Source organism: Symphalangus syndactylus, chromosome 17 (assembly GCF_028878055.3).
Source record: "Symphalangus syndactylus isolate Jambi chromosome 17, NHGRI_mSymSyn1-v2.1_pri, whole genome shotgun sequence".
Lineage (NCBI taxonomy): Eukaryota > Metazoa > Chordata > Mammalia > Primates > Hylobatidae > Symphalangus > Symphalangus syndactylus.
Window position 1 is genome coordinate 98,167,737 of NC_072439.2, and position 27,464 is coordinate 98,195,200.

The 27,464-nt window shown below is 44.0% G+C and overlaps 1 protein-coding gene across 2 annotated transcripts in view; it reads right to left on the reverse strand.

Annotated features, from left to right (window-relative positions):
• Positions 1–1,118: 1,118 nt before the first annotated feature.
• Positions 1,119–27,464, reverse strand: part of PCYT1A (phosphate cytidylyltransferase 1A, choline) — a 68,249-nt gene continuing 41,903 nt past the window's right edge. For both annotated transcript variants that reach the window (XM_063622247.1, XM_063622248.1), the window contains exons 3-9: positions 22,147–22,246; positions 14,117–14,233; positions 13,260–13,411; positions 9,764–9,842; positions 9,156–9,298; positions 6,451–6,639; positions 1,119–5,799 (exon numbers count right to left, since the gene is read on the reverse strand). In XM_063622247.1, the coding sequence (XP_063478317.1) occupies positions 5,593–5,799; positions 6,451–6,639; positions 9,156–9,298; positions 9,764–9,842; positions 13,260–13,411; positions 14,117–14,233; positions 22,147–22,246 (987 nt within the window). In that variant the 3' untranslated portion in view covers positions 1,119–5,592. The remainder of the gene's footprint in view (positions 5,800–6,450; positions 6,640–9,155; positions 9,299–9,763; positions 9,843–13,259; positions 13,412–14,116; positions 14,234–22,146; positions 22,247–27,464) is intronic.

The following is a 27,464-nucleotide window of genomic DNA, read 5'->3' on the forward strand; positions in this document are numbered from 1 at the left end:
TTCTTTACTGTCCCTCAACCTTGACCAAATGGGGAGCATTCCCCCTTGTCAACACAAGCTGGCAGATTACATTTGACTCCACAGGTGAAGGTGAACAATGTTAGGATAAAATTGCTTTGGATCTTGCCTGGGGAAGGTGTTTTAAGTTTCGTAATAAACAAGATGACGTCTGAAAATGTGTAACTGGGCACCTTGCCTCTGTCCATGTCACTATTAGCCCTTCAAGGTTGTATATTGCTGGCTGGGTGTGGCAGCTCATGCCTGCTATCCCAGCACTTTGGGAGCCTGAGGCAGGAGGATCACTTGAGCCCAGGAGGTTGAGGCTGCAGTGAGCGATGGTTGTGCCATACACTCCGGCCTGGGTGATACAGCCAGACGCTGTCTCTGGAAAAAAAATAAAAGCTTACTGAGCTTTCCTAAAGCAGATGAAAAGAAGAGTAGATAGTATTGTGTCTGGCAGAAGAAAAGGAGAACTTGGTGAGGCGAAATAGCACCAGCCCAGAGTCTTGAAGAAGCCAGGGGCCCTGGAGAATAGACGGAAGGTGATCTTTCCCTGACAGGTGTGCTGCTAGGGCACCAACCACATGGGGCCCTGGGGTCTGGGTCGGCCTCACTTTGTGGGACAATGGCTTTTGAGACTTCGGTGACAAGCTACAAAAGGAATCTCCTGACGCTGTGGCTCATGGAGCTTGATTTCTAAGGAGAGAATCAGCATGTGGAAGCAAAGGCACCAAGAGTCTAAGTAGAAGTCCCAAATCCATAAAATGCACCACACAAGTCAAAACACAGGACACGGCCGGGTGCGGTGGCTCACACCTGTAATCCCAGCACTTTGGGAGGCTGAGGCAGGTGGCTCACCTGAGGTCAGGAATTCAAGACCAGCCTGGCCAACATGGTGAAACCCCATCTCTACCAAAAACACTAATTAGCCGGGCGTGGTGGTGGGTGCCTGTAATCCCAGCTACTTGGGAGGCTGAGGCAGGAGAATCGCTTGAACCTGGAGGCGGAGGCTGCAGTGAGCCGAGATCACGCCACTGCACTCCAGCCTGAGCAAGAGCAAAACTCCATCTCAAAAAAAATAAAAATAAAAAAATAAAAACACCACAGGACACGGAACATCAGGTAAAACCACATTGCCTTTATTTGGCTAAAGAACAAAATCCAAAATAACTCAGAACAAACTAAGAACAGACAGGAAAATTACAGACTGAACCCCACTTGAGGAAAACTTCCCCACGGACTCACACTGGTGATGGGGCGAACGTTCACGACGAAGCCAGCAGTCCTTTCCAAGACTCTCTTGTCTTTTAGGGATCCTCAATACAAAACAACCCAACTAATCCAGGATATGTGTTCAAAACAGTCCATTTTCCCCCTCAAAAGGCGGGAAGGCCCACTTCAAACCTCCAGGAACACAACCCAAGTCATCCCAGTGTTAAACCTGGTGCTTCCGTTTTCTGCCTCAATCTGAGCGCTAACATAAAATCTTGGCAGACAACAATCTTTCTTCAAGAAAATTAACATTTAATGGTATAATCTCAAGAACATGTTCTACTTATTTACTTGGAAAAATAGAAGCTAGGGACCACTCTTTATCCCATGGCAGTCTATTCTATGAGAAAACAAGAACAATCATTGTTATGACTTTGAAAAATAGAACCTTTAAAAATACTTATATTGGTAAGTTTAAAAAAATATCATCAGTTAAAAACATTAAGGGGGCTTTCTTTTTCTACCTGTATTGGTTCAACTTCTGGTGAGACGTGTGCTGATAGAAAATCTAGAAGCTATGGCTTTTAGGGAATTAAAGAAAAGCAGCAAAATATAATTGATTTGGAAAGATTTTGGATAAGTGATCTGGAACAGGATTAAAAAGGCAAAGAGCTCTTGAAAATAAGCTACCCATAGTCAAGATAATCCAGGAAGGCAGAATGACGCCCTGTGAACCACTGTAGAAAGAACATCTAGAGATGGTCTGACCAGCTGTGCAGCCTCCAAAAAAAATCACTATCGCTCAGGTGCAGCCCAAAAAAAAAACCACCATCACTCAGGTGCAGCCTCCAAAAAAATCACTATCACTCAGGTGCAGCCTCCAAAAAAATCGCTATCACTCAGGTGCAGCCTCCAAAAAAACCACCATCATTCAGCCTAAGGAGTCATCAGCGATCAGAAAGTGTCAAAAGTTTTCTCAGCCTCCCTCATGCTTTTTCTCTCCTTCAGGATTTTCAACCTCCTCACATCCCTAACTTTCTTACCCAAGCCTCAGCAATATAATGGTCTTTGGCTCTAGCTATCAGCAATAGCTGCAACAGCACAAATGATCCCTTCCTAGTCCTCTCAAGTTTCAACCTCCATTCTTCAGTGCTTCTGAATCTAGCATAAGAGCAAGATTTCCGTTCGGCCCACCGGAAGGCAGTGGCTGTGCTGGCACCTCCCCGGCTTTCCATCCAGCCCACCGAAGGCAGTGGCTGCGCTGGCACCTCCCCGGCTTTCCATCCAGCCCACCGAAGGCAGTGGCTGCGCTGGCACCTCCCCGGCTCTGGCTCTGGCCTTCTGATATCTCACACACAGAGGGCTCTGCTCTAAGGCCAACATTTCTGGCTCTCTCATCTTGGCCACATTTGGCCCATCCATGTTGACTGCTTTCTTGTGTGGGATTCAGGGAAACAGCTCCATAGCCTCAAACATTAATATCTGAAGATTTAGATCCCAGACCTTGTTGTGGTGTACACACCTCTAACCTCATTTAATTAGGCACAGATGACCACATTATGCAACTTTCCAACAGCTTTCTCCATCTACCCATGCTTGTCCAGCACCTCAGACCACATTTACCCCAAAGTATCTAATAGGCCACACCATAAAAGATTTTAGCTTTCAGTCAGACAAATAGCTTTCAGTCAAAACGATTAGACTGAGGTGGTGGAAGCTCACCAAAAGGGGAAAGGGAGTTTCCCAAGAACATGTACGTTTGCTGGCCCCAGCAGTCTCAGAGGCCTGTCAGCCTGCAGGTCCCGTTCCAAGCACAGGGCATGCCAAGAGCAGCCCACTGAGGGCAGAGGAAGAGGGCTCAAACATTTGGGACCCAGACAATATATTTAGGAGGTGTGGCTCCAATAGGGAAGGAGGAGGAAAACCACGTTCTGGGCATCTCCCTGTCTATCCAAATACACTTGCGTAATGTGCACTCGGAGGAACCAAGTAGACGGGCTTCAGCACAGACTTCACTGCCCTTCCACACCAGGCAGAATCAGTCAACAGAAACAGGCAGGATTCCCAAAGAGAGAAGGCTGACGCAGAAAAGTTCAAAGATGAGACTATATACGCTGGGTAACATGGGAAAACACTAACTTCAACTGTTTCAAAGACAGGATTCCAAGCCAAAGCTTGTGTGACTGGATTGGAGGAAGAACTGCGCTTCAGGAGAAGAGTTAGAAATGTCGTTGTCATGGGCGATCAGGATAACAAGAGGCTTCATTCTCCCTCGCCTCTGTGACGCTCATAACTTTCTGGGTGATCCAAGTTTTTTTATTATTATTATTATTTCTCTTTATTTCTGTGTGTGTGTGTGGTTTTGTTTTGTTTTGGAGACAGAGTCTCGCTCTGTCACCCAGGCTGGAGTGCAGTGGCACCATCTCGGCTCACTGCAACCTCCGCCTCCTGGGTTCAAGGGATTCTCCTGCCTCAGCCTCCCAAGTAGCTGGGATTACAGGCGCCCACCACCATGCCTGGCTAATTTTTGTATTTTTAGTAGAGGCGGGGTTTCACCACGTTGGTCAGGCTGGTCTCAAACTCTTGGCCTCAAGTGATCCACCGGCCTCAGCCTCCCAAAGTGCTGAGATGACAGGCGTGAGCCACCGCGCCTTGCCTGGGTGATCCAAGTTTTAAGAACCAAGGTAGTCCTGCCGTTCAGGCAGTGATTCTAGCCTCTGACCCTCAGGCGGAAAGAGAGGTGTTACCAGAGTGTTTAGGGAGTGGACTATGAGATGCTCACAGTCCTAGCAGAGAGGCAAGAAAAGAGAAAATGTAGTTTTCTTAGCTGAAAACACTAAAATTCCACCCCCACAAGGGGTATTTATGAGTGACAGGGGGTGGGGCCTGGACATAAGCAATTTTCCCCTGAATCTAGCCACAGGACTACTGATGGTTGATGATCTGCTAGGCCATGTAGCTAAGTAGCTGAGGAGACAGGAGGCCAGGGCTTTAAAAGTTAGATCATGCTCAACAGCAAGTGCTAAGCATTAGCATTCTTTGATTTGAAATTCAAGTGTTGAATCCCCCGGGCAAGCTAACAGGGGAGATGGAACCACAACCACCAGGCGTGTGCGAGAAGTGGGCAGAAAACCTACCACACTCTTGTCACATGAGGGTATGCTCTGTGGCTTGCTGGAGAGGCGGCGGAGGGAGGGCCCTGCCAACTGCGGCTCTCAGAGGAATACAAAGACTGTGGAGCACTGGTTCCAGTGAAGAATGTTCTTAAGAGGGACAGAGGTCAAGGTGATAAGGCTGTTGCTTTAGAAAGGAAGGTGTTTCCTACGCTTTCGCTTCTACATTCTGTGCAAATCTCTCTAATATGGCTATGACCAAACTGGATTAACATCAATTTCCAACAGCAGACATTTACAAAGTATCCTTTGTAAAAGGCTAGGTAATATTCATAGCATTCAAATAGGAGTAGCAGGGCCAGGCACTTACTCCCAGTAGGAAACTAATCTCAGTTGAGTTGGTATAGGCTTGAGTATTGTCCCGCTCCTCTCATCATCGTAACCCTAAAGGTGTTCCTTCCTTCGAAGGTAGATGGCAGGAAAGAGACTGACAACAGCTCCCAAAGAACTGGGCCACAGAATTTTCTGAGAAGATGAACACAGCAGAAACACTGCAGTTGATGCCATGGGTCTGCTTCCATCCCCATCAGTGTCTTCATGGACCCCACTGGGTCCAACAAGAAACTCCTCAGGGAGTGAGAAAAGTTAGGCTCAGATCTCCTTCCCACAGCCACAACGACACCGGTGACGGCAGTACGTTGAGGGGATTTGTGACTGTAACTCTGCTTTTCGCTTTTCCTTAAGGAAATCAAAATTAAGATATTTCTCCACAAATTACCCATCAGCATGGCTCATTTCGTGAAGGACTTGGCAAGCCACTTTGCTTCAGAACGGAAGGCAAATGCTATAGTATACCGGGAAGAAAAGGCCTCTGCATATTACACTACCTCCTTCTTCTGCCCACTCCTCAGGGGCAAAACATTAGTTCTACATTTGAAAGACTAATTTTTTTAAAAAATTAATAAAAATGACGATTTCCCTGTTGAGATCACGTGAACATAAACAGTGAAACAAAGCCCTGTTTCACTGGGGGGGTAAATGGATGCAGAGCAGCCTTCTAAGGTGCAGTCCCCCTCCTTCGTGTGGGTGAGTGACGTCACTTGGAGGACAGGCTGTTTTGGTTCCCCCAGTCCTAGGTCCTTTTGCCCCAGTTGTCTTTCCTTTGTAGCTGTCCTTAGGTTTAGTGTTGGGGTCACAATTTGGAATTCAATAGAGAGCTTCTGAAGGTAATGGGACAGAAGGAGAGGACGGGAAAGGAGGGGAAACATTAGTCTTCTTCATCCTCACTGATATCATAAGCTGCAGCCTTGTGCCTGGAGAGATTTGCTGGGGAGCAAGGTGGAGAAGTCTTGCCCGAGAAGGGCCATCGGAAAGAGGGGGAGGGGGAGCGCTCGTGAGTAGGGCTGCTGCTGGGGCTCTGCTTCGGGCTGATGGCCTGCAGCATCCGGCCCTTCCCCTCTTTCAGCATATGTTTCTGCAGAAACCGAAAGGAAGAGTCAGAGAAAAACCGTGGATCCTACTAAATCATCACTGAAGCCTCTGGGACTGGGATGTCTGTGCTGTACTATTTATTTAAGGGTTCTCACCTGCTGTCATCACCCGGGAAATTCCCCATTCTTCCCGAATAATCTAGTCTAGGATTATTCTCATCTATCCAAACACCTTCACAGACAGATCCTTCCTGATATCTAACCTAGGACTCACTTGCTCAATCTTGTATTTGGTTGAAAAGACTGCTACTCCCCAAAGACAGAACTCCCACCTTACCTGGGGTTCCTGCTGCAGCTACTTGTAGTGGAGGCTGCTTTCTTTTTATTGTTCTTTATTCTTTCCTTTCCTTCTATCTAAAATCATACCACAGATAAAAGCTGGGCAAGGCGACTTGCTTATCTTGTCACCAGATTTCAAGGTTGATAGAGAGCTGGCAAAATTATCTGGGAGAATGTGTAATGTCTTTCTGTAAAGATTTCAAAAACCTTGCTGGGGACAGTTGAAAGATAGTTCTGCCCAGATGAGGGGAGAGACTAGATAACTTCTTAATGTCGATGTCCCTTCCTGCTCGATGATTCTGTCATTCTCTCCGCAACATGGAACTCCCTACACTGTCCAGTGGGAAAGAACGTACCAGTGCCCCTTCCGGACCAAACATTTCCAGAAAACTTCCAATGAATTCTCGGGACTTCTCCTCCCACTTCTGAATGAGGTCAATGCTTTTCTCCTCCACCTTCTGAACAAATTCTTTTGACTTTTCCTCCACATCTTTCACTTTCTTCTTTACTTTGTCAACCCTCTCCTGCAAGTGGTATTTCTTCTCCTAGATAAAGAAAGAACTCTTGAGAAATAATGCTCACCCTAAACTTCTCTATCATAAGCGAACGAAAAAACATGGCTCAAGCACTCAATTGACACTGTTTTCAGTCTAGAATTTTGCTTTGCTTTAACCTACCCCACTCATCATTAGCATAATAACAGATAAGATATGCTGTGGATGTACACACAGGAAGTGGTAATTCTAATATTGTGGGCATTTGGGAATAAACTAAAAATATAGGCTATACCCAGTAACAGGCATGTAGCCAAATAGAGTCAGAGTTTTAAAGATAAAACATAAACTTGGAACATAAACATGCCCAGCATGACCCAAACCTCATTCTAGATGGAGACACAGAGGCAGCTAAAAGATCACTGCACAATACTGCCATGAATAAACTAATTACAATAGATTGAAAGAGAAAATACTGGATCTTAAATCTGCCTGTTGTGCTGGATTTTCCCCTCTATCACTGGCTTATTGTATTATCTTAAATGAGTTGTGTTTTTTGCTTTTTGTTCCTTTAGTATTTTAAGATCCATTTCCCATTTGCAAAATGATGACACTCGTTGGTCTTACCGACTTTGCTAAAGATAAGGAAAATGGTATAAACCCTCTGGTGGAAGGGAAGGGAGTATTTAGTCAAATGAAAAGTATCCTTGGCCAGGCACAGTGGCTCATGCCTGTAATCCCAGCACTTTGGGAAGCCGAGGTGGGAGGACTGCTTGAGGCCAGGAACTCGAGAGCAGCCTGGACAACATAGCAAGACCTCATCTCTACTAAAAATAAAAATATAAAAAATAAGCTGGGTATGGTGGCCGGTGCCTGTAGTCCCAGCTACTCAGGAGGCTGAGATGGGAGGATCACTTGAGCCCGGAGGTCAAGGCTGCAGTAAGCCAAGATTGCGCCACTGTACTCTGGCCTGGGTGAGTGAGTGTGACTCTATCTCAAAGAAAGAAAAAGAAAAGTACTCTCATAATTTCCAGATCATAAAGAGGAAAGGGATTATGTTTAGAATTTTTAAACACCGGCCGGGCGCAGTGGCTCACGCTTCTAATCCCAGCACTTTGGGAGGCCGAGGCGGGCAGATCACGAGGTCAGGAGATCGAGACCACGGTGAAACCCCGTCTCTACTAAAAAATACAAAAAAATTAGCCGGGCGTGGTGGCGGGCACCTGTAGTCCCAGCTACTCGGAGAGGCTGAGGCAGGAGAATGGCGTGAACCCGGGAGGCGGAGCTTGCAGTGAGCCGAGATTGAGCCACTGCACTCCAGCCTGGGCGACAGTGAGACTCCGTCTCAAAAAAAAAAAAAAAAAAAAAAAAAAAGAATTTTTAAACACCTGATTTTTGTGGGAAAAATAAAGCTATAGTAAGTAAATTAATAAGAGCTAGGGTTTATCTGCCTAGATAAATCATATTTAGATGTAATCATTTTATCCATTCTTACAGCACAATTTACAGAGATGGGAGGAGGTCAGGGAGCATGGTAAACTGGTTATGTAGAAGACATTAAAGTTAGCAGCTTTCTTCTTTTTAAATCGATTTTATTGGGGTCTAATTTACATACAAAATGTATAGTGTTGGCTGGATACAGTGGCTCATGCCTGTAATCCCAGCACTTTGGGAGGCCAAGGGGGGCCGATCGCTTGAGGCCAGGAGTTCGAGACCAGCCTGGCAAACATGGCAAAACCCCATCTCTGCTAAAAAAAAAAAATACAAAAATTAGCCAGGCCTGTTGGCACATGCCTGTAATCACAGCTATTCAGGAGGCTAAGGCACCAGGAGACAGAGGCCGCAGTGAGCCGAGATCACGCCACTGCATTCCAGCCTGGGCGACAGAGCGAGACCCTGTCTCAAAAAGAAAGAAACACCATATATATATATATATGTGTATATTTGCATGAGTTTTTTTTGTTTGTCTGTTTGTTTAGAGATGGGGTCTCGCTATGTTACCCCCAGACTGGTCTCAAACTCCTGGCCTCAAGCAGTCCTCCCGCCTCAGCCTCCCAAAGTACTGGGATTACAGGCATGAACCACCATGCCCAGCAAAATATATACAGTTTCTAAAAGGCAATATTAAGCTAAGATAAACTTAACTTTCGTCAATCCAAATTTAAAACTCAGGTCTATGTGGGAAGTGGTGTGTCGGGTCTCCCTATCCACACGAGGAGAGGGTTCATAGCCTTTAGCAGGTTTCCAAAAGATCATCCAACCAAAAAAGAAAAAGGAAGTTTAAGAGACACCGTTTTCCATTTATTAACGGAAATACTTTACTATATAAATCACTCATTTATTTAGTTGGCTGTATGGCTTTATACGAATGTGTTGGTACTACACCATAATGGCAGAAACTGTCTGTTTCATTCTTTTTGTGAACAGTTAACATAGTGGTAATTCATTCACTGAACTTTTGGGAGTGATCATTAGAGCCAACTGCAAAGCCAGTTCAGCTAAGATGGAGTGGGAGGCAACATGTATCCTACAGAGTCAGGCAACTCTGGGGTGAGGCTGGAACTCACGTTGATAAAGCTGACATTGAGCTCCTTTGCTGTGTAGCCCCTCTGCAGGTTCCGCCTCGCATACACATCATAATCCCGCACAATTCGGGTGATGATGTCTGATGTGGAGATGCCTTCTGTCCTCTGTGTTGGAGCAAACATGCCTAACTCAGAAACATACAGACAAACACTGTGAGGTTCTGGTTAGCTCAGGTATTAAGACTAAATGGAAACTGGGGGCAACATTCCTTTCCTCAAAAAGAAGAATCTGTTATTACTAAATGAAACTGAAAGATACTGATATACAGAAGGTAGACTGAATCAAAGGCCAGAGGTAAGGCAAAGAAGAGTTACATAGCCCTAATATTAAGAAAAATATGAGAAAGGTTTCCTGAAATTAAGAGAGATATCCAAAGTAGATGTTTAGACCAAGAATTGATGGATGTCATGAACTGACAACAAAGAATTGATGGGTGCTATGCTCATCTTTACCTTTTATCCAAAATGTGGCCTGAAAGAGGATGTTGAATTTCTAATGTACACATTTTCCTCTGTAAAGTAGCAACATGGCTGAACATCTGCAGCTGCCCGAGATCCCCTAAAGTGAGGAAGCACATCAGCTCACTCACCTGCCTCCTTGATGTGCTTATAAACATCATCACTTCCAGCAGATGAATAAGGAATATCATCATGGGCTACAAAATCAATCTGAAAATAAGGAAACATCATTAAAATCCATGATAACTGCCATTCAGGAAGACCCAGTCAATGTTCTCAGGCCCAGAAAAAGGACAATAGGCAGAGGCCAGGCCTCAGTGGACTTCGTATCTCTCTTTGCTTTGCTCATAAATTCTACAGTCTATTCACAAACCACCCAACCTAATAATTTATGGAGTATACATATGAAGTTAGCCAGCTGCTTTTGTAGCTATTTCTCCTAGTCTACTAGGACTGTTACCCTCACTCTGTATACCAGTCATCTTGCTGTGGTCAATAGGGCCAGAGGGTTTGCTGGTGAACCGGTGAGTGGGTGGAGCCTAGGAAAGAAGGAAATCTCCCTGTCCTGGGTCTGGAAGGATTTGGTCAAATAAGGGTTTCTAAAAGTATGAGAAAGGCTGGGTGCGGTGGCTCACGCCTGTAATCCCAGCACTTTGGGAGGCCAAGGCGGGTGGATCACGAGGTCAGGAGTTCAAGACTAACCTGGCTAACACGGTGAAACCCCATCTCTACTAAAAATACAAAAAAATTAGCCAGGCATAGTGGCAGGTGCCTGTAGTCCCAGCTACTTGGGAGGCTAAGGCAGGAGAATTGCTTGAACCCAGGAGGCAGAGGCTACAGTGAGCCGAAATCGCACCACTGCACTCCAGCCTGGGTGACAAAGCAAGACTCTGTCTCCAAAAAAAAAAAAGTATGAGAAAGAGGTTACTCCTTTCTTAACTAGTTTCTCTCAGTCCGTGAGAAAAGAGGGAATATAAAAATAGCAACCACGAGCCCTCTGACTGGAATAGATACATCTATTCTCCTGAGAAATACAAACCCAAAGCCATAAAAGAAGTTTTATCCTCAGGATCTATCATTTTGCTACTTTTTTTTTTTTTTTTTTTTTTGAGACTGAGTCTCGCTCTGTTGCCCAGGCTGGAGTGCAGTGGCACAGTCTCGACTCACTGCAACCTCTGCCTCCTGGATTCAAGCGATTCTCCTGCCTCAGCCTCCCGAGTAGCTGGGACTACAGGCGCATGTCACCCCACCTGGCTAATCTTTGCATTTTTAGTAAAGACAGGGTTTCACCATGTTGGCCAGGCTGGTCACGAACTCCTGACCTCAAGTGATCCACCTGACTCGGCCTCCGAAAGTGCTGGGATTACAGGCGTGAGCCACGGTGCCCAGCTATTTTACTGCTATGAATATCCTTTGCAAGGGCAAAAAGAATGATACTGGGGATCAATAATGTTGTTTGGAGATGTGCTAAACTTCACTTACTCCTTCCCGAATGGGCCACCAGCCTTTTGCTGATAATTACTAAGATCACTATACCATCCCCCAGAGACCACAGGAGTGTGAAGCATGTTCACTGGGACTATGTCAGAGACTCTCAGCCAGCATCTCAATTACTCATGAACAACCTGTCAGGGATCCATAGGCAGCAAAGTAAAGACTAGGAGGCCGGGCGGATCACCTGAGGTCAGGAGTTCAAGACCAGGCTGGCCAAAATGGCGAAACCCTGTCTCTACTAAAAATACAAGAAATTAGCCGGGCATGGTGGCATGCACCTGTAATCCCAGCTACTCGGGAAGCTGAGGCAGGAGAATCACTTGAACCCGGGAGGCGGAGGTTGCGGTGATCCAAGATCACGCCATTGCACTCCAGCCCGGGCAACAGAGCGAAACTGTGTCTCAAAAAAAAAAAAGAATGGGACAAGCAAAACTCAAGGTTGAGTATATATTGTTAACAAAGAGAAAAGGGGAGTTAGAAATTCTCTAACTTCATACTTCTGTCTGGGCCTGTGGGCTGTGATGCTGAGAATAAACTTGCTTACCACCTTTGGTGCCACTGGCTGCTAAGTGTTGATGTAGAAAAGCCAGAGAATTATAAAAGGTCTGTCCTAATCCTCAATAGTTTTAATAAATATCCCCTCTTCAGGCCTACCCACGTATTGCTTTAGAAGCACTTTGGCTGCCTTTATTCCTTCTGCCTCACTGAACAATTTACCTACGACATTCCACGTGCCCCTGTAGAGAACTGACAACACGCCTGCTGTTTCCTCAGGCTTGGGGACCTCTAACCTGGCCTAATCAATCCTTCTCATCTTTTATACCCACCTTTTGCAGGAAACCTGTGGCTTTTTTTTTTTTAAAGTAGAGACAGGGTCTCGGTATGTTGCCCAGGCTGGTCTTGAACTCCTGGGCTCAAGCGATCCTCCCACTTTGGCCTCCCAAAGTGCTGGGATTACAAGCATGAGCCACTGCACCTGGCTGAAATCTGTTACTTTAATGTGGGAGAATTAAAAGGACGTAAGGGGTTGATAATAACTTACTAAGAAACAGTGAGAAATATCCTTGATTTCTGATTCCACCCAATTTCTAGCCTAAGATCAAAGCCCTGAAATGAAACTTAAGCCAAGAAAAGGCTATGTTAATCCGTCTTATTTCCTGGTAATGTGACCGTCTTCAGAGTTCACCTGGGGCTATGGATATTTTCAGGAGACTGGCATGTTCTAAGGGTAGACGTGCCTATGGTGTGGGGGGAAGGTCGCGTAACTGGCGAGTTCAGTTCCCAGCCCTGCCAATGGTGGAACTTGTGGCGAGTTCAGTTCCCAGCCCTGCCAATGGTGGAACTTGCAGCAAGTTCAGTTCCCAGCCCTGCCAATGGTGGAACTTGCAGCAAGTTCAGTTCCCAGCCCTGCCAATGGTGGAACTTGCAGCAAGTTCAGTTCCCAGCCCTGCCAATGGTGGAACTTGCGGCAAGTTCAGTTCCCAGCCCTGCCAATGGTGGAACTTGCGGCGAGTTCAGTTCCCAGCCCTGCCAATGGTGGAACTTGCGGCGAGTTCAGTTCCCAGCCCTGCCAATGGTGGAACTTGCAGCAAGTTCAGTTCCCAGCCCTGCCAATGGTGGAACTTGCAGCAAGTTCAGTTCCCAGCCCTGCCAATGGTGGAACTTGCAGCAAGTTCAGTTCCCAGCCCTGCCAATGGTGGAACTTGTGGTGAGTTCAGTTCCCAGCCCTGCCAATGGTGGAACTTGCAGCAAGTTCAGTTCCCAGCCCTGCCAATGGTGGAACTTGTGGCGAGTTCAGTTCCCAGCCCTGCCAATGGTGGAACTTGGAGCAGGTTATTTGGTTTCTCTAGGCCTTGTTACTCATATGTAGAGTGGAAATGACAAACACACCACGGGATTGTTGTGGGCAGAAAATGGAACAGAATGGATGTAAAACTGCTTGCAAACCATCCAGCCCCATATAAACGTCAGGGATGACTATTATCACTAGTGATATCACTGTCATCTCCTACGAAACTTACGTAAGAGGTAGAAGTAAAACAGGGCTGGTGGAAAACCAGCCTACGTGCCAGCAGCCTTGAGAGTTGAGGGGATTCTGGAACAAGGAATGGGAATATGTGTCCGGTTTCTTACCCGGTGTTCAGCCAGGAATTCAGGTGTCAGCGTCCAGGGCGCATTCCTCACCACCTCATCCACGTAGCGGCAGTGCTGGACTGCGTCATAGCGCTCATTCTCGTTCATCACCGTGAAGCCTTTGAAGTTGTGTGTGAGCTCATCACTGCAAACTGAGTTCACCACATCATAAATTGTGGGTCGGAGTCCTCTTTGCTTAGCAACTCCTCAGCCACCAACCTCTCCCATCTTCTCCCACTGCTTAGGACTGCAACCATCTTCCCCAACTGGAGGAAAGTCTTCTAAAGGTAGTTGAACCTGGGTAACAACGCTTTTCCTAATGCAGCGTATACCTTCAGGAGCAACACTCACTAAATAGTATGTTCATACTTTGGAGAAGGGACGGTACAACAGGTGACCAAGATCTTTGACTCTGAAATAAACCTGCTGTGCATGTCTGCATCAATTAAGTCCTTAAACATGTTTTCCTGTTTTATTCACACTGGACTGGACCACCTAACATTTCCTTGGCAGACTTTTGTACTCCAGTTGATTCAAAATGATAAACTGAAATCTAAAGCAAATGTTTTTAAAGTGGACAACAGAAGTCACTGTTGCTCCTGTGACCGCAGAAACTCAGCTAAAAACAGTGAGATAAATGTCAGACATCACAGTCAATGAGCTTGAAGCTCCTCTCTCCAGGTTTAGTTTGCTGGTACTCCATATACTTCATGTGTTTTAGAGAGGCTGTACTACATCCTTCATTTAAAAACGGAAACAAGAGCCAGTGTACTCAGGTTATAAAGACAGAAGAGAAAGACAGGTTCTACTGTCATCTTTTTTTGCATAGCACCTGAAGTCATCAAATGTTTTCTTACCTCCCACAATGAGGTACGTATTAGGGAAAAGGTTCTTTGCTTGCATCAGAGCTCGGGCGTGACCAGAGTGAAATAAGTCAAATATTCCATCGGCATAAACTCTCACAGGTCGCTCACCTAGATCCAAATGAAAGAATTGATCAAAAATACTTTTTATTTTTATTTTTATTTTTGAGACCAAGTCTCACTCTGTTGCCCAGGCTGGAGTGCAGTGGCGTGATCTTGGCTCACTGCAACTTCCGCTTCCTGGGTTCAAGTGATGTTCCTGCCTCAGCCTCCCAAGCAGCTGGGATTACAGGTGCATGTAATCACGCCTGGCTAATTTTTGTTTTTAGTAGAGACGGGGTTTTTCCTTGTTGGCCAGGCTGGTCTCGAACTCCTGGTCTCAAATGATCCGCCAGCCTCAGCCTCCCAAAATGCTGGAATTACAGGTGTGAGCCACCGCGCCAAGCCACAAAAATACACTGATTCAATATCTTGTACTTGGCAAATGGAAATGGCCCTGTGTGACAGTTCCATGACTGCATACTCCTTTCTTTTCTTTTTTTTATTTTTTTCTTGAGACAGAGTCTCACTCTGTCGCCCAGGCTGGAGTGCAGTGGCGCAATCTCGGCTCACTACAACCTCCGCCTCCTGGATTCAAGCAATTCTCCTGCCTCAGCCTCCTGAGTAGCTGGAACTACAGGTGCCCGCCACCACGTCCAGCTAATTTTTTGTATTTTTTCTTAGTAGAGACCGGGTTTCACAGTGTTAGCCAGGATGGTCTCGATCTCCTGACCTCGATCCACCGCCTCGGCCTCCCAAAGTGCTGGGATTACAGGCGTGAGCCAACGCGCCCGGCCCAACTGCATACTCCTTTCTTTAGGTGTTTTCTGGGTATTCACTCTGATTTTGGGGGTAGGTTGGGTTATGAAAAATAACTTGACTATAAGGACCTTTTCATTTTTTTTGAGACAGGGTCTCACTCTGGCACCCAGGCTGGAGTGCAGTGATGTGATCACAGCTCACAGTAGCCTTGATCTCCTGGGCTCAAGTGATCCTCCCATCTCAGCCTCCCAAGTAGATGGGGCCACAGATGCACACAACCACGCCCAGCTAATTTTTTTTTTTTTATTTTTTGTAGACACCATGTTGCCCAGGCTGGTCTCAAACTCCTGGACTCAAGCAATCCCACCTTGACCTCCCAAAATGCTGGGATTCCAGGTGTGAGCCACCATACTCAGCCTATAAAGAGATTTTTGACATCATCAATCTGCACTAACTGCCTCTATTAGCCTGGTTGTACCAAACTTGTCAGGCACAACAAATAACAGAGAACTGTCAACTGAGAAGCCCGGAAATGATTTCCTGGGGAACAAGACTAATTCCACAGCCAAATAAACACTAAAAACAAAATCAGCATAACGGTTCATCATGCTTTAAATAATAAATCTAAGGGGTCCGTGTAACTTATTCCCTTTATGTGAATAAAGGAAGAGCTATTTTACTGCAGCAGAAAATGACAGGGGCATTTACATCATTTGGAAAAGATACGTCAAAATGTCATCAGATATACCATGCCGAGGTTGAGGATCAGATACACTATGCTGAGGTTGAGGACCAGATACATCTCCTTCCTGTCTTCAGGGCAATATATCAAGGAGAAGGAAAGTGGTTCTCAGGAGGTTTATGAATTTTTGTTTACAAAAAGCTTTATTCATAAATAAGTAGATTTTAAACCAAGAAATCATACACTGCTGAAAGGAGTATCAGCAACTTTCAAGAAGGGCAACTAGGTAGTATCTATCAAAAGACAAACGACAAATGCTTATAGCTTTGGCCCAGCTATTCTAATTCTGGGAATTATCTCACAGTAAATATAGATGTTATTCATGCAGTACTGTTTATAATAGCAATAGTCAGGAAATGATCTAAATTTCAATGAAAGACTGAATATAGCATAATACACCCACTAAAAGGTGGAAGGATATATAAACAATTTACTTAGATATTCACAGAAATGGGTAATATTGGTGGCCTGTTATAGGGATACCAGGTGGCTGTGAGACAGGTCTTGAGAGGGAGACATTTTACTTTATGCCCTTTTTGTATTTTATGCATATTAAACTGTGGGAATGTATTGCTTTCATTTGATTTGATTTTTTGAGACAGGGTTTGGCTCTGTCGCCCTGGCTGGAGTGCAGTGGCATGGTCTCAGCTCACTGAAACCTCCACCTCCCAGGCTCAAACGATCCTCCCGCCTCAGCCTCCCAAGAAGCTGGGACTACAGTGCACACCACCACGCCCAGCTGATTTTTGTATTTTTTGTACAGATGGGGTTTCACATGTTGCCCAAGCTAGTTGTATTTTTATTTATTTATTTATTTATTTATTTATTTATTTATTTATTTATTTGAGATGCAGTCTTGCTCTGTCACCCAGGCTGGAGTGCAGTGACATGATCTAGGCTCACTGCAACCTCTGCCTCCCGGGTTCAAGTGATTATCCTGCCTCAGCCTCCCAAGTCACTGGGATTACAGGCAAAAGCCACCAAGCCGGGATTATTTTTATATTCATATCCCGTGTTGGCCAGGCTTGTCTCAATTTCCTGACCTCAAGTGATCTGCCTGCCTTGGCCTCCCAAAGTGCTGGGATTACGGGCATAAGCCACCATGCCCGGCCCAGGCTAGTTTTACAATACAGGAAATAAAAATTTTAAATTAAATATACCAATCCAATGGAAAACTAAGAATTAATTTAACAGATTTAAGAGTCAGAAAGGTCATAGCTCAAGCTTTCCAACCAGCTTTCTTCCTCTGTAACCTTCACTTCCTTATGCCTCAGTTTTCTAATCTACGAGAGAAAGCAGGCCGGGTACAGTAGCTCACACCTGTAATTCCAGCACCTTGGGAGACCAGGGCAGGAGGACTGCTTGAGCCCAGGAGTCTGAGACCAGCCTGGGCAACACAGTGAAACCCTATCTCTATTAAAATTATTTTTTACTGCCAGCATGTGTCAACTAAAAAAGAGAAGAAAAATAAATATTTTTTAAAAGATAATTTTTAATAAGACAAAGCAAAATAAAACAAAATCTGAGCATATAATCCCCCTTCTATATCCCAGAAGTCACTGCATTGGCTCTATGCCTATTAAGAAATAATACATTAAAAAGATTTTTGGGCCAGGCACGGTGGCTCACGCCTGTAATTCCAGCACTTTGGGAGGCCAAGGCAGGTGGATCACCTCAGGTCAGCAGTTGAGGCCAGCCTGGCCAACATGGTGAAACCCTGTGTCTACTAAAAATACAAAAATTAGCTGGGCATAGTGGTGGGTGCCTGTAATCCCAGCTACTCGGGAGGCTGAGGCGGGAGAATCTCTTGAACCCAGGAGGCGGAGGTTGCAGTGAGCTGAGATCGCGCCATTGCACTTCAGCCTGGGCAACAGAGCAAGACTCTGTCTGAAAAAAAAAAAAAAAATTGCAGTATCCCAGAAGTCACGTCCATGAAGTAACTAACATACTTCCGTTTTCCCTAAAAAAGTCCACAGGGGCTACGATCTCACACTATTTGATCCTGAAACACAAGGGATAGAATATACAAATTAAGACTATTTTGTTGTTTCTTTGCTACTAGATGGCATACAGCAGGGAAATTTTGCCCAAGAAACACATTGCCAGGATGGTGGCAACAGCACAGAATGCTGTTGATCAAGTGGCTGCTTGCAGCACAGCTAATCATCCTATGTTAGGCCAAGTACATCACTGAACCTTTTCTCAGACCAATCCCAGATGCGCCTCTTGCTCTCCCCAGTGCTTCCCCAGCCTACCAGCATCTCAACTGGCCACCATTCCATCCCGTCTTTGGCAAACCCAGGCTGACATATTAACCAAACGGCCAGAAGGGGTCACTGTTGAACTAGTCTGGGAAGAAAGCTAGCGTTAGCCATTCTTTTACCAAGTGGCTATGGGCCAGGATAACCACACCCCTGATTTAATGTACATTATAGTATATATAATTATATTTATATAAATTATATACTTTTAATATAATTTTAATGTTTATATTATATCATGTACTATATAATACATATTTAATATCATTTATATATTATGTATATATTATATATGTATATATGTTATATAGATTTTTTTTTTTTTTTTTTGAGACAGACTCTCACTCTGTTGCCCAGGCTAGAGTGCAGTGGCGTGACCTAGGCTCATTGCAACCTCCGCCTCCCAGGCTCAAGTGATTCTCCTGTCTCAGCCTCCTGAATAGCTGGGATTACAGGCGTGTGCCACCATGCCTGGCTAATTTTTTGTATTTTTAGTAGAGACAGGGTTTCACCATATTAGCCAGGATGGTCTCGATCTCCTGACCTTGTGATCCACCCCACCTCAGCCTCCCAAAGTGCTGGGATTACAAGTGTGAGCCACCGTACCTGGCATATATATATATATGCCTCTACTATCACATCTGAATGTGAACCCTGAACTATCTTCTGGCGTTTTGAAGTTAGACCTGGCTACCATTACACTGATCCATACAGTCTCTGGTTTTCCCTGTCATTTTACCCTGCCTCCAGGAGCCTACCTATTACCCAAATAAGGGAAGCAAAACTCAATATATATATATATTTTCTTTTTTTTTTTTTTTTTCAAGCTAGGGTCTCTGTCACCCAGGCTGAAGTGCAGTGGTACAATCATGGCTTGCTGTGGTCCAGATCTCCTGGGCTCAAACAATCCTCTCACCTCAGCCTCCTGAGTAGCTGGAACTATAGATGCACACCACCACACCTGGCTAATTATTAAAATTTTTGTAGAGATGGGATCTCACTGTATTGCCCAGGCTGGTCTTGAATTCCTAGCCTCAAGCAATCCTTCTGCCCTGGCCTCCCAAAGTGCTGGGATTACAGGCATGAGCCACCACACTCAACCTCTGTATATTATTAACAGCAACTCCCTTTCATGCTCAAAACTGTCCTGATTTGGATGATAAATTATACGGTTTATATGGATTATGAATTATACGCTGCACCACTGGTGACTAAGTAACCATATGTCCTCCTTTAGGCAGAAGAAACCTGGGTTTCAATTAATGATCTCTTTTGATATATTTATTCTCCCAAATACCTACCACCGAAACATTCTGTTCCTAACAGATTTCCATTGCCCTTCACACTCTCCCTTTTCCTTCCTTTCTCTGAGTTAAACATATTGCTGATTTTTTTCATCTTCCAAAACATTCCCAGAGCTGACCTTCTTGTCTCTCAAATCATATTTGTTTTTCTCTAAGTAGAGAATCTTCTCCTAGATTATACAACCTCCCTCGTAAAAACCTGGGGAGCAGGAGGGAGGTGTTGAAACTTCACTAGAGCATGTGCATTCTTTATTGCTTTATTCCTTGTCCTGCACTGGCATGAATGCAGTTACCTACTTGGTGATTTAACATAAAACAGTCAGACAAAATGAGATCTAAAAGAAAAACCAGAGTTCAAATTAAGCTGGCAAATTTATAGGCTAATTTGTGGCTGTTCCACCAAAAATACAATTATTTTGCTGAAGGCCCTTCTATTCTAATGCTTACAATGAGTAGCACCATTCCCGGGTGAGGTTTGAGCTGCAATTCTATCCCACTAATTATGTTTTACTGTAGAGGAGCCTTCACTTCTTAGTTACTGGACCTTAATTGCTTTATGTACATAATGAAGAAACTATAAAGTAGATAATCTTGAAAATGACTTATTTGTGAAATCGTATAATTCTAAAATTAAAAACAATTATACTAGTCAGGACTTGTTAATTATAAGCTTTAAAACTTGGAAACAGGCCCGGCACAGTGGCTCACTCCTGTAATCCTAGCTCCTTGGGAGGCTGAGATTTGAGAACTGCTTGAACCCAGAAGGGAAACGTTGCAGTGAGCTGAGATCACGCCACCGCGCTCCAGCCTGGTTGACAAGCGAGATTCTGTCTCAAAAACAAAACAAAACAAAAGACCATCTTGGAAACAGTACACATATTTTCAAATTTTATGTACCACAAATGATATATAGACAAATTAGCAACAGACTGGGTAATGCAACCTATCAGATCAAATCTAAATGAACAGCTGATCGTAAATGTGTGTCATTAGAGAGTACATAAAAAGTTCTGGCCTTCAACAGCCTCTACGATCACATCTGAATGTGAACCCTGAACTATCTTCTGGCGTTTTGAAGTTAGACCTGGCTACCATTACACTGATCCATACAGTCTCTGGTTTTCCCTGTCATTTTACCCTGCCTCCAGGAGCCTACCTATTACCCAAATAAGGGAAGCCAAACTCAAAAATCTTATCATGAATCAGAGGGTTGTGATCAATATGAACTATATCTAAACATTTTTTCTAAAGGAAAGGAGTCTCTGGAATTAGCCTCTTTTTTGTTGAGGACCCAGAACCCACAATACATACACCCAAGATAAGGCCAAAGGGTAGGTGTTAAAATTCCCAGTATTGGCCAGGTGCGGTGGCTCACACGTGTAATCCCAGCACTTTGGGAGGCTGAGGCAGGTGGATCACAAGGTCAGGAGTTCAAGACCAGCCTGGCCAACATGGTGAAACCCCGTCTCTACTAAGAATACAAAAATTAGCCAGGCGTGGTGGTGCATATCTGTAATCCCAGCTACTTGGGAGGCTGAGGCAGAAGAATCGCTTGAACCCGGGAGGAGGAGGTTGCAGTGAGCCACTGCATGCCAGCCTGGGCAACAGAGTGAGACTCTGACTCAAAAGAAAAAAAAAATTTCCTGGTATGATACTGTACATCGCTTCTATTTGTTTTTTGTTTGTTTGTTTTGAGACAGGGTCTCGCTCTGTCACCCAGGCTGGAGTGCAGTGGCTTGATCTCAGCTCACTGCAATCTCTGCCTCCCAGGTTCACGTAATTCTCATGCCTTAGCCTCCCGAGTAGCTGGGACTACAGGTGCCCGCCATCACGCCCAGCTAACTTTTGTAGTTTTAGTAGAGATGGGGTTTCACCATGTTAACCAGGCTGGTCTCGAACTCCTGACATCAAGTGATGATCTGCCCGCCTTGGTGTCCCAAAGTGCCAGGATTACAGGTGTGAGCCACTGCTCCTGGCCCACTTCTATTTGTATTTCACTGTTCTTCAGTTACAACAGAGACCAAACATACCAACACAATTAAGTAACCACAAATATGCTGTATATGCTGCAAATGCACAGATTTGTGGCTATAACCCCCTCTTATTCCCTGGTGTCTGTCTGAGTCTTAGTTCAGCCCTATGTCTACAGGGTAGAGAGAACACTTAGTACAGTAATCAGAAGAAGTGAAAAAGGATTGGAAAAAAGGGAGAATTGGGGAATCTACAGAGAAGAAAGAATATTTGCCATAGGACTTTGTATTCATAACAAATGCTCTTGGGAGTTTCTTTTATAGTGATCTCTAAAACCAACTGCCCCACATAAGAAAAGCATCCCGAATATATATTAGTAATTTATGTGTCAAAAACTGCTAATTAATGATGTAAATTAAGCATACAAATAAAGAGCAAGGGCTTTGAAAATATTTTTTTAAACCTGGAAAATTATAATATCAGTAAAAATAAAATTAAGTGATGAGCATCTCCCAACTTGGGATATTTTTGTCCTCTATCAATCGGCAGCATCACAGCCAGCTGACAGAACGTAGAGAGGTGTGGGGAATTCTGAAGGCTATGAAGAATGTGACACCCTGACATATGATTTGGACTTTATAGAAATAGTTAAGTTCATAACTCAGCTCAGGCTAATATAATATCGTATTGTTTCTGTTTTACTGTATCTCATAGCTACAACAACAGCCCAGGAAACAGGTGCATAATAATAAGGAAAAAGTGAAAGTTTATGGAGTGCAGTTACCTTTCTAAATAGAACATCAAGGCAGGTGGGAAGAACCCCTTCGCCGCTGGCCTTTGCAAGTAAACAGAGGGAAGTATATACAGAGCAGGTGTGTATTTGATAAAGACAATGGAATGCTAAAAACAATAGTCAGACAACAAATTAAGAAGGTATTTACTTACAAGGAGTTCCTCTGCTGGCTTCTTCCATAGTTACCCTGACATAGGGCTTACTAAAGTCAACTTCAATTTCATCAGAAAAAGGAGCTGGTTGCCGTAAGCCCTTAAGAAATGGAAAGTGAAGGAAATGAAAGTTCAACTCAATGGCATACACTGTAATACTGGAAAAAAAAAAAAAAAAGCAAAAAAAAGATGAGAGAAAGGCGATTGATTTCCCTATTACAGATGGCTTCATTTAAGAGATTTCGTTATTCCCGCCTGTAATCCCAGCACTTTGGGAGGCCGAGGTGGGTGGATCACGAAGTCAGATCGAGACAATCCTGGCTAACATGGTGAAACCCCGTCTCTATTAAAGATACAGACAATTAGCCAGGTGTGGTGGCGTGCACCTGTAATCTCAGCTACTCAGAAGGCTGAGGCAGGAGAATCGCTTGAACCTGGGAGGCAGAGGTTGCAGTGAGCCGAGATCATGCCATTGCACTCCAACCTAGGCGACAGGGCAAGATTCCATCTCAAAAAAAAAGACAGTTTTTGTTATTCCTAAATATTTTATTCTACTTGATGCTGTTGTGAATGGAATTGTTTTCTGAATTTTATTTTTGGATTGTTCCTTGATATTATGTAACAGTGCAATTGATTTGTATTTGTGTTTGTGTAATTGAAATTTTCGGTATATTGATCTTATGTCCTATGACTTTGCTAAAGTTAATTATCAGTTCTAGTATCAGTTGTTGTTTCATAGATTCCTTAGCATTTTCTACATATAATATCATGTCATCTGTGAAAAAAGATAGTTTTGCTTATTCTTTTCCAATCTGGATTTTTCTTTTTTTTTTTTTTTTTTTTGAGAGGGTCCAGCTCTGTTGCCCAGGCTGGAGTGCACTGGCACCATTTCAGCTCACTGCAACCTCCAACTCCCCAAATCAAGTGATCCTGCCACCTCAGCTTCCCGAGTAGCTGGGAGCTGGGACTACAGGCATGCACTACTCAACACCCAGCTAATTTTTTATTCTTGTAGAGACAAGGTCTCACTACGTGCCTAGGCTGGTCTCAAACTCCTGGCCTCAAGCAATCATTCCACCTTGGCCTCCCAAAGTGCTGAGGTTATAGGCATGAGCCACCACACCCAGCTAATTTTTTGTATTTTTTTAAAATTCAATCTCCATAGAGACTGTCAAAAATTGTCAATGCTGCCTATATTGCAAGTTGTCACAGAGGGGTATTGGGAAAAGTTTTCAAGGAGTAATAACTGCGCCTCAGATAAACCTCAGTGGTCTGTGCAAAAGCTATTTTATTACTGCTACTGTGCAAAGCTATTTTTTTTTTTAATTATTATTTTTTTAGAGATGGGGTTTTGCCATGTTGCCCAGGCTGGTCTCAAACTCCTGGACTCAAGTGATCCACCCAGCTCAACCTCCCAAACTGCTGGGATTACAGGTGTGAACCATTGTACCTGGCCTGGCAATTTTTTTGAGAGGGAGTTTCACTCTTGTTGCCCAGGCTGGAGTGCAATGGTGCGATCTCGGCTCACCGCAACCTCTGCCTCCTGGGTTCAAGCAATTCTCCTGACTCAGCCTTCCAAGTAGCTGGGATTACAGGTGCACACCACCACACCCGGCTAATTTTAACTTTGTATTTTTAGTAGAGACGGGGTTTCTCCATGTTGGTCAGCCTGGTCTCGAACTCCCAACCTCAGGTGATCCGCCTGCCTCGGCCTCCCAAAGTGCTGGGATTATAGGCGTGAGCCACCACGCCCGGCCTCTGGCCTGGGATTTTTAACTATAGTTTGTTTCTTGTGATGTTTATGTCTGGCTTTGATATCTGGCCTCACAAAATAAGTTGTGAAGTATTCTCTTTACCTTATTTCTGTGTAAGATTCATATTATTTATTCCTAAAATGTTTTTGTGGTTTTTGTAAAGACACTCTGTCTCCGAGGCTAGAGTGCAGCGGCACGATCATAGCTGTGCAGCCTCCAACTCTGGGGCTCAAGCAATTCTCTCACCTCAGCTGCCCTAATAGCTGGGACTACAGGCAGGCACCACCACACCCAGCCAGTTTTTTAACTTTGGGCCTGGACTTGCCTTTGTGAGAAGATTTTTAATGACTAATTCCTTTTTCTTCTTTTTTAACTTGATACAGCTCTATTAAGATTTTCTCCTTTGTCTTGGTTAGTTTTTGCAATTTATCTCTTTCTAGGAAATTGTCTATTTAAATTGTCAAAATTTTTGGCATGAAATTGTTCCCTATTTCTGTATGGCTGTAGTGATGTTCAGTTCTAAAAAGATCATATCCTGATTGGGCTGAATCCAGAGACTGGGAAGATACTGTTTTGTTTTCAGATAAGTGTAGATTTTTAAAATTGTTTTAACATTAAAACACTTTTTTTGTTTGTTTGTTTTGGCCGGGTGCAGTAGCTCATGCCTGTAATCCCAGCACTTTGGGAGGCCCAGCCTGGCAGATTGCTTGAGCCCAGGAGTTCAACACCAGCCGGGGCAACATGATGAAACCCCGTCTCTACAAAAAAATACAAACATTAGCTGGGCGTGGTGACATATGCCTGTAGTCCCAGTTACTTGGGAAGCTGAGGTGGGAGGACTGCTTGAGCCAGGGAGGCAGGGGTTACAGTGAGCTGAGATTGCCCCACTGCACTCCAGCCTGGGCAACAGAGCAAGATCCTGTCTCAAAAAAAAAAAAATCACTTATATAAGTTTAGTTTAAGATATACTTAATGATATAAATGGAAACATTCTTTTTTTTTTTTTTTTTTTTTTTTTGAGGCAAAGTCTTGCTCTGTCGCCCAGGCTGGAGTGCAGTGTTGTGAGCTCGGCTCACTGCAACCTCTACCTCTCAGGTTCAAGCGATTCTCATGCCTCAGCCTCCCAACTAGCTGGGATTGCAGGCATGCACCACCACACCTGGCTAATTTTTGTATTTTTAGTAGAGACAGAGTTTCACCATGTCAGCCAGGCTGGTCTTGAACTCCCGGCCTCAAGTGATCCACCCGCTTCAGCCTCCTAAAGTGCTGGAATTACAGGCTTGAGCCACCACGCCCAGCCAAGACATTCATTTTTAGATGTGTGTGTGTTATTCTTCTTTGGAATACTTTTAAAAATAGAACCAAGGACCTAGATACTATTCAAAAACACAAGGAAATACTACTTCATGTCAACCAGGATGTCTATGAGCAAAAAGACAGGCAATAACAGTCTTGGTAAGGATGTGAAGAAGTTAGAACCATCATACATTGCTACTGTGAATATAAAAGAATGTGCAGCTTTGGAAAACAGTTCTTCAAAACGTTAAACATAGAATTACCATATGACCCAGAAATTATACTACTAGGTATATACCCAAGATCATTGAAAACATGTATTAAGAAAAACACAACAATGTCGGGGGCAGTAACTCACGCCTGGAATCCCAGCACCTTGGGAGGCCGAGGCGGGTAGACCACCTTAGGTCGGGAGTTTGAGACCAGCCTGGCCAGCGTGGTAAAACCCCATCTCTACTAAAAATACAAAACTTAGCCAGGTGGGGCGGTGCATGCCTGCAATCCCGGGTACTTGGGAGGCTAAGGCAGAAGAATCACTTGAACCCAGGAGGTGGAGGTTGCAGTGAGCTGAGATTGTGCCACCGTGCTCGTCTGGGAGATAGATAAAGACTCTGCCTCAAAAAAACAAAACAAAACAAAAACAAAAACAAAAAACTTATACACAAAAAATGTTTACACTTGCATTACTCGTAATGGCCAAAAAGTAGAAACAACCCAAATGTCCATCAATGAATGGATAAACAAATGGTATGTCCATACAATGGAATATTATTTACCTATAAAAAGGAATAAAGTACTGCTACATGCTACCACTTGGATGGATCTTGAAAACATTATGCCAAACAAAGGAAGTCGGACACAAAAGGCCACATATTGTATGATTTCATTTACATTAGATGTTCAGACTAGGCAAAGCTGTAGAGACAGAAAGCAGATTAGTGGTTGCCAGGAGGTAGCTGGAGGGGCAATAGGGAGTGACTGCTAATGAATACAGGGGGTTTCTTTTTGTGGTGATGAAATGTTCTGGAATTAGATAGTTGTGATAGTTGTACAACAGTATGACTAGACTATAAACTACTGACTTATATACTTTAAAACGGTTAAAATAATGAATTTTATGTTATGTGAATTTTACCCAAATTTTAAAAGATATATTGGCCAGGTGTGGTGGCTCACACCTGTAATCCCAGCACTTTGGGAGGCTGAGGCGGGCAGATCACGAGGTCAGGAGTTCGTGACCATCCTGACCAACATGATGAAACCCCGTCACTACTAAAAATACAAAAATTAGCCAGGCGTAGTGGTGGGCGCCTGTAATCCCAGCTACTCAGGAGGCTGAGGCAGGAGAATTGCTTGAACCCGGGACACAGGTTGCAGTGAGCTGAGATCACGCCACTGCACTCCAGCCTGGGCAACAGAGCGGACTCCATCTCAAAAAAAAAAATAAGATATTTTAAGTATCTTATCTTTCACAACTGTTTCTTCAATCTTTCCCACATACTGTGTATATTCCCAGGTAGAAGACAAATACAGCTGTCCTTCCTGGCTGGGATTTATGCTGAATCCATTTCTCCTAAGTATAGGGAGTGAAACCTAACGTTGTGCAGCTATAACAAAGCAGCAAAATCTTTTTTTCTAGAGTTGTTTCCAGCTAGAAAAGGTAGTATTTTTTAAAACACTGTGTTATTCTCAAACAACAGTGTCTCTAGAAGCTGAGGTTTATAAAAGTAGGACTAAATATTTCTATGTTCTCCTAAAACACATCTCCTTCATTTTAACCTCAAGGGAACCCCACAGTATTGCTTTCAAGTCTTAAGACTATCTGGTAGTGACGTATCAGTGAAAGAACATGGGGTTAGGACTTGGAAAATTTAGATCTAAATCCCAACTCTATCATTTAAATAGCTGTGAAATCACAGCAAGTTTCTAAAGCTTTCATTTCATCTTCTACAAAATAGAGAACAACAATACCTGCCCTACAAGTTTACTATGAGGACTAAACAAAGTAGCATCCGCAAAGTAATTAGCATAATGTTTCACAAAAGTAGGCACTCAACAAATCTGTCGTTAGCTCGTTTCCTCTTGTATTCTATAGAACACAGATTTCAGCATGCTAACAAAATTAACCTCTATTAATCTAAGAGGTTAGCTTCTAAAATGCTATATAAACTTTCCAAATGTATGCAGCTAAAAGTTATAATGGCAATCAACAGTCCCCAAATTATGAATTGTCTCTGAATGCAATATTGCTTCCATAACAGCTTTTTC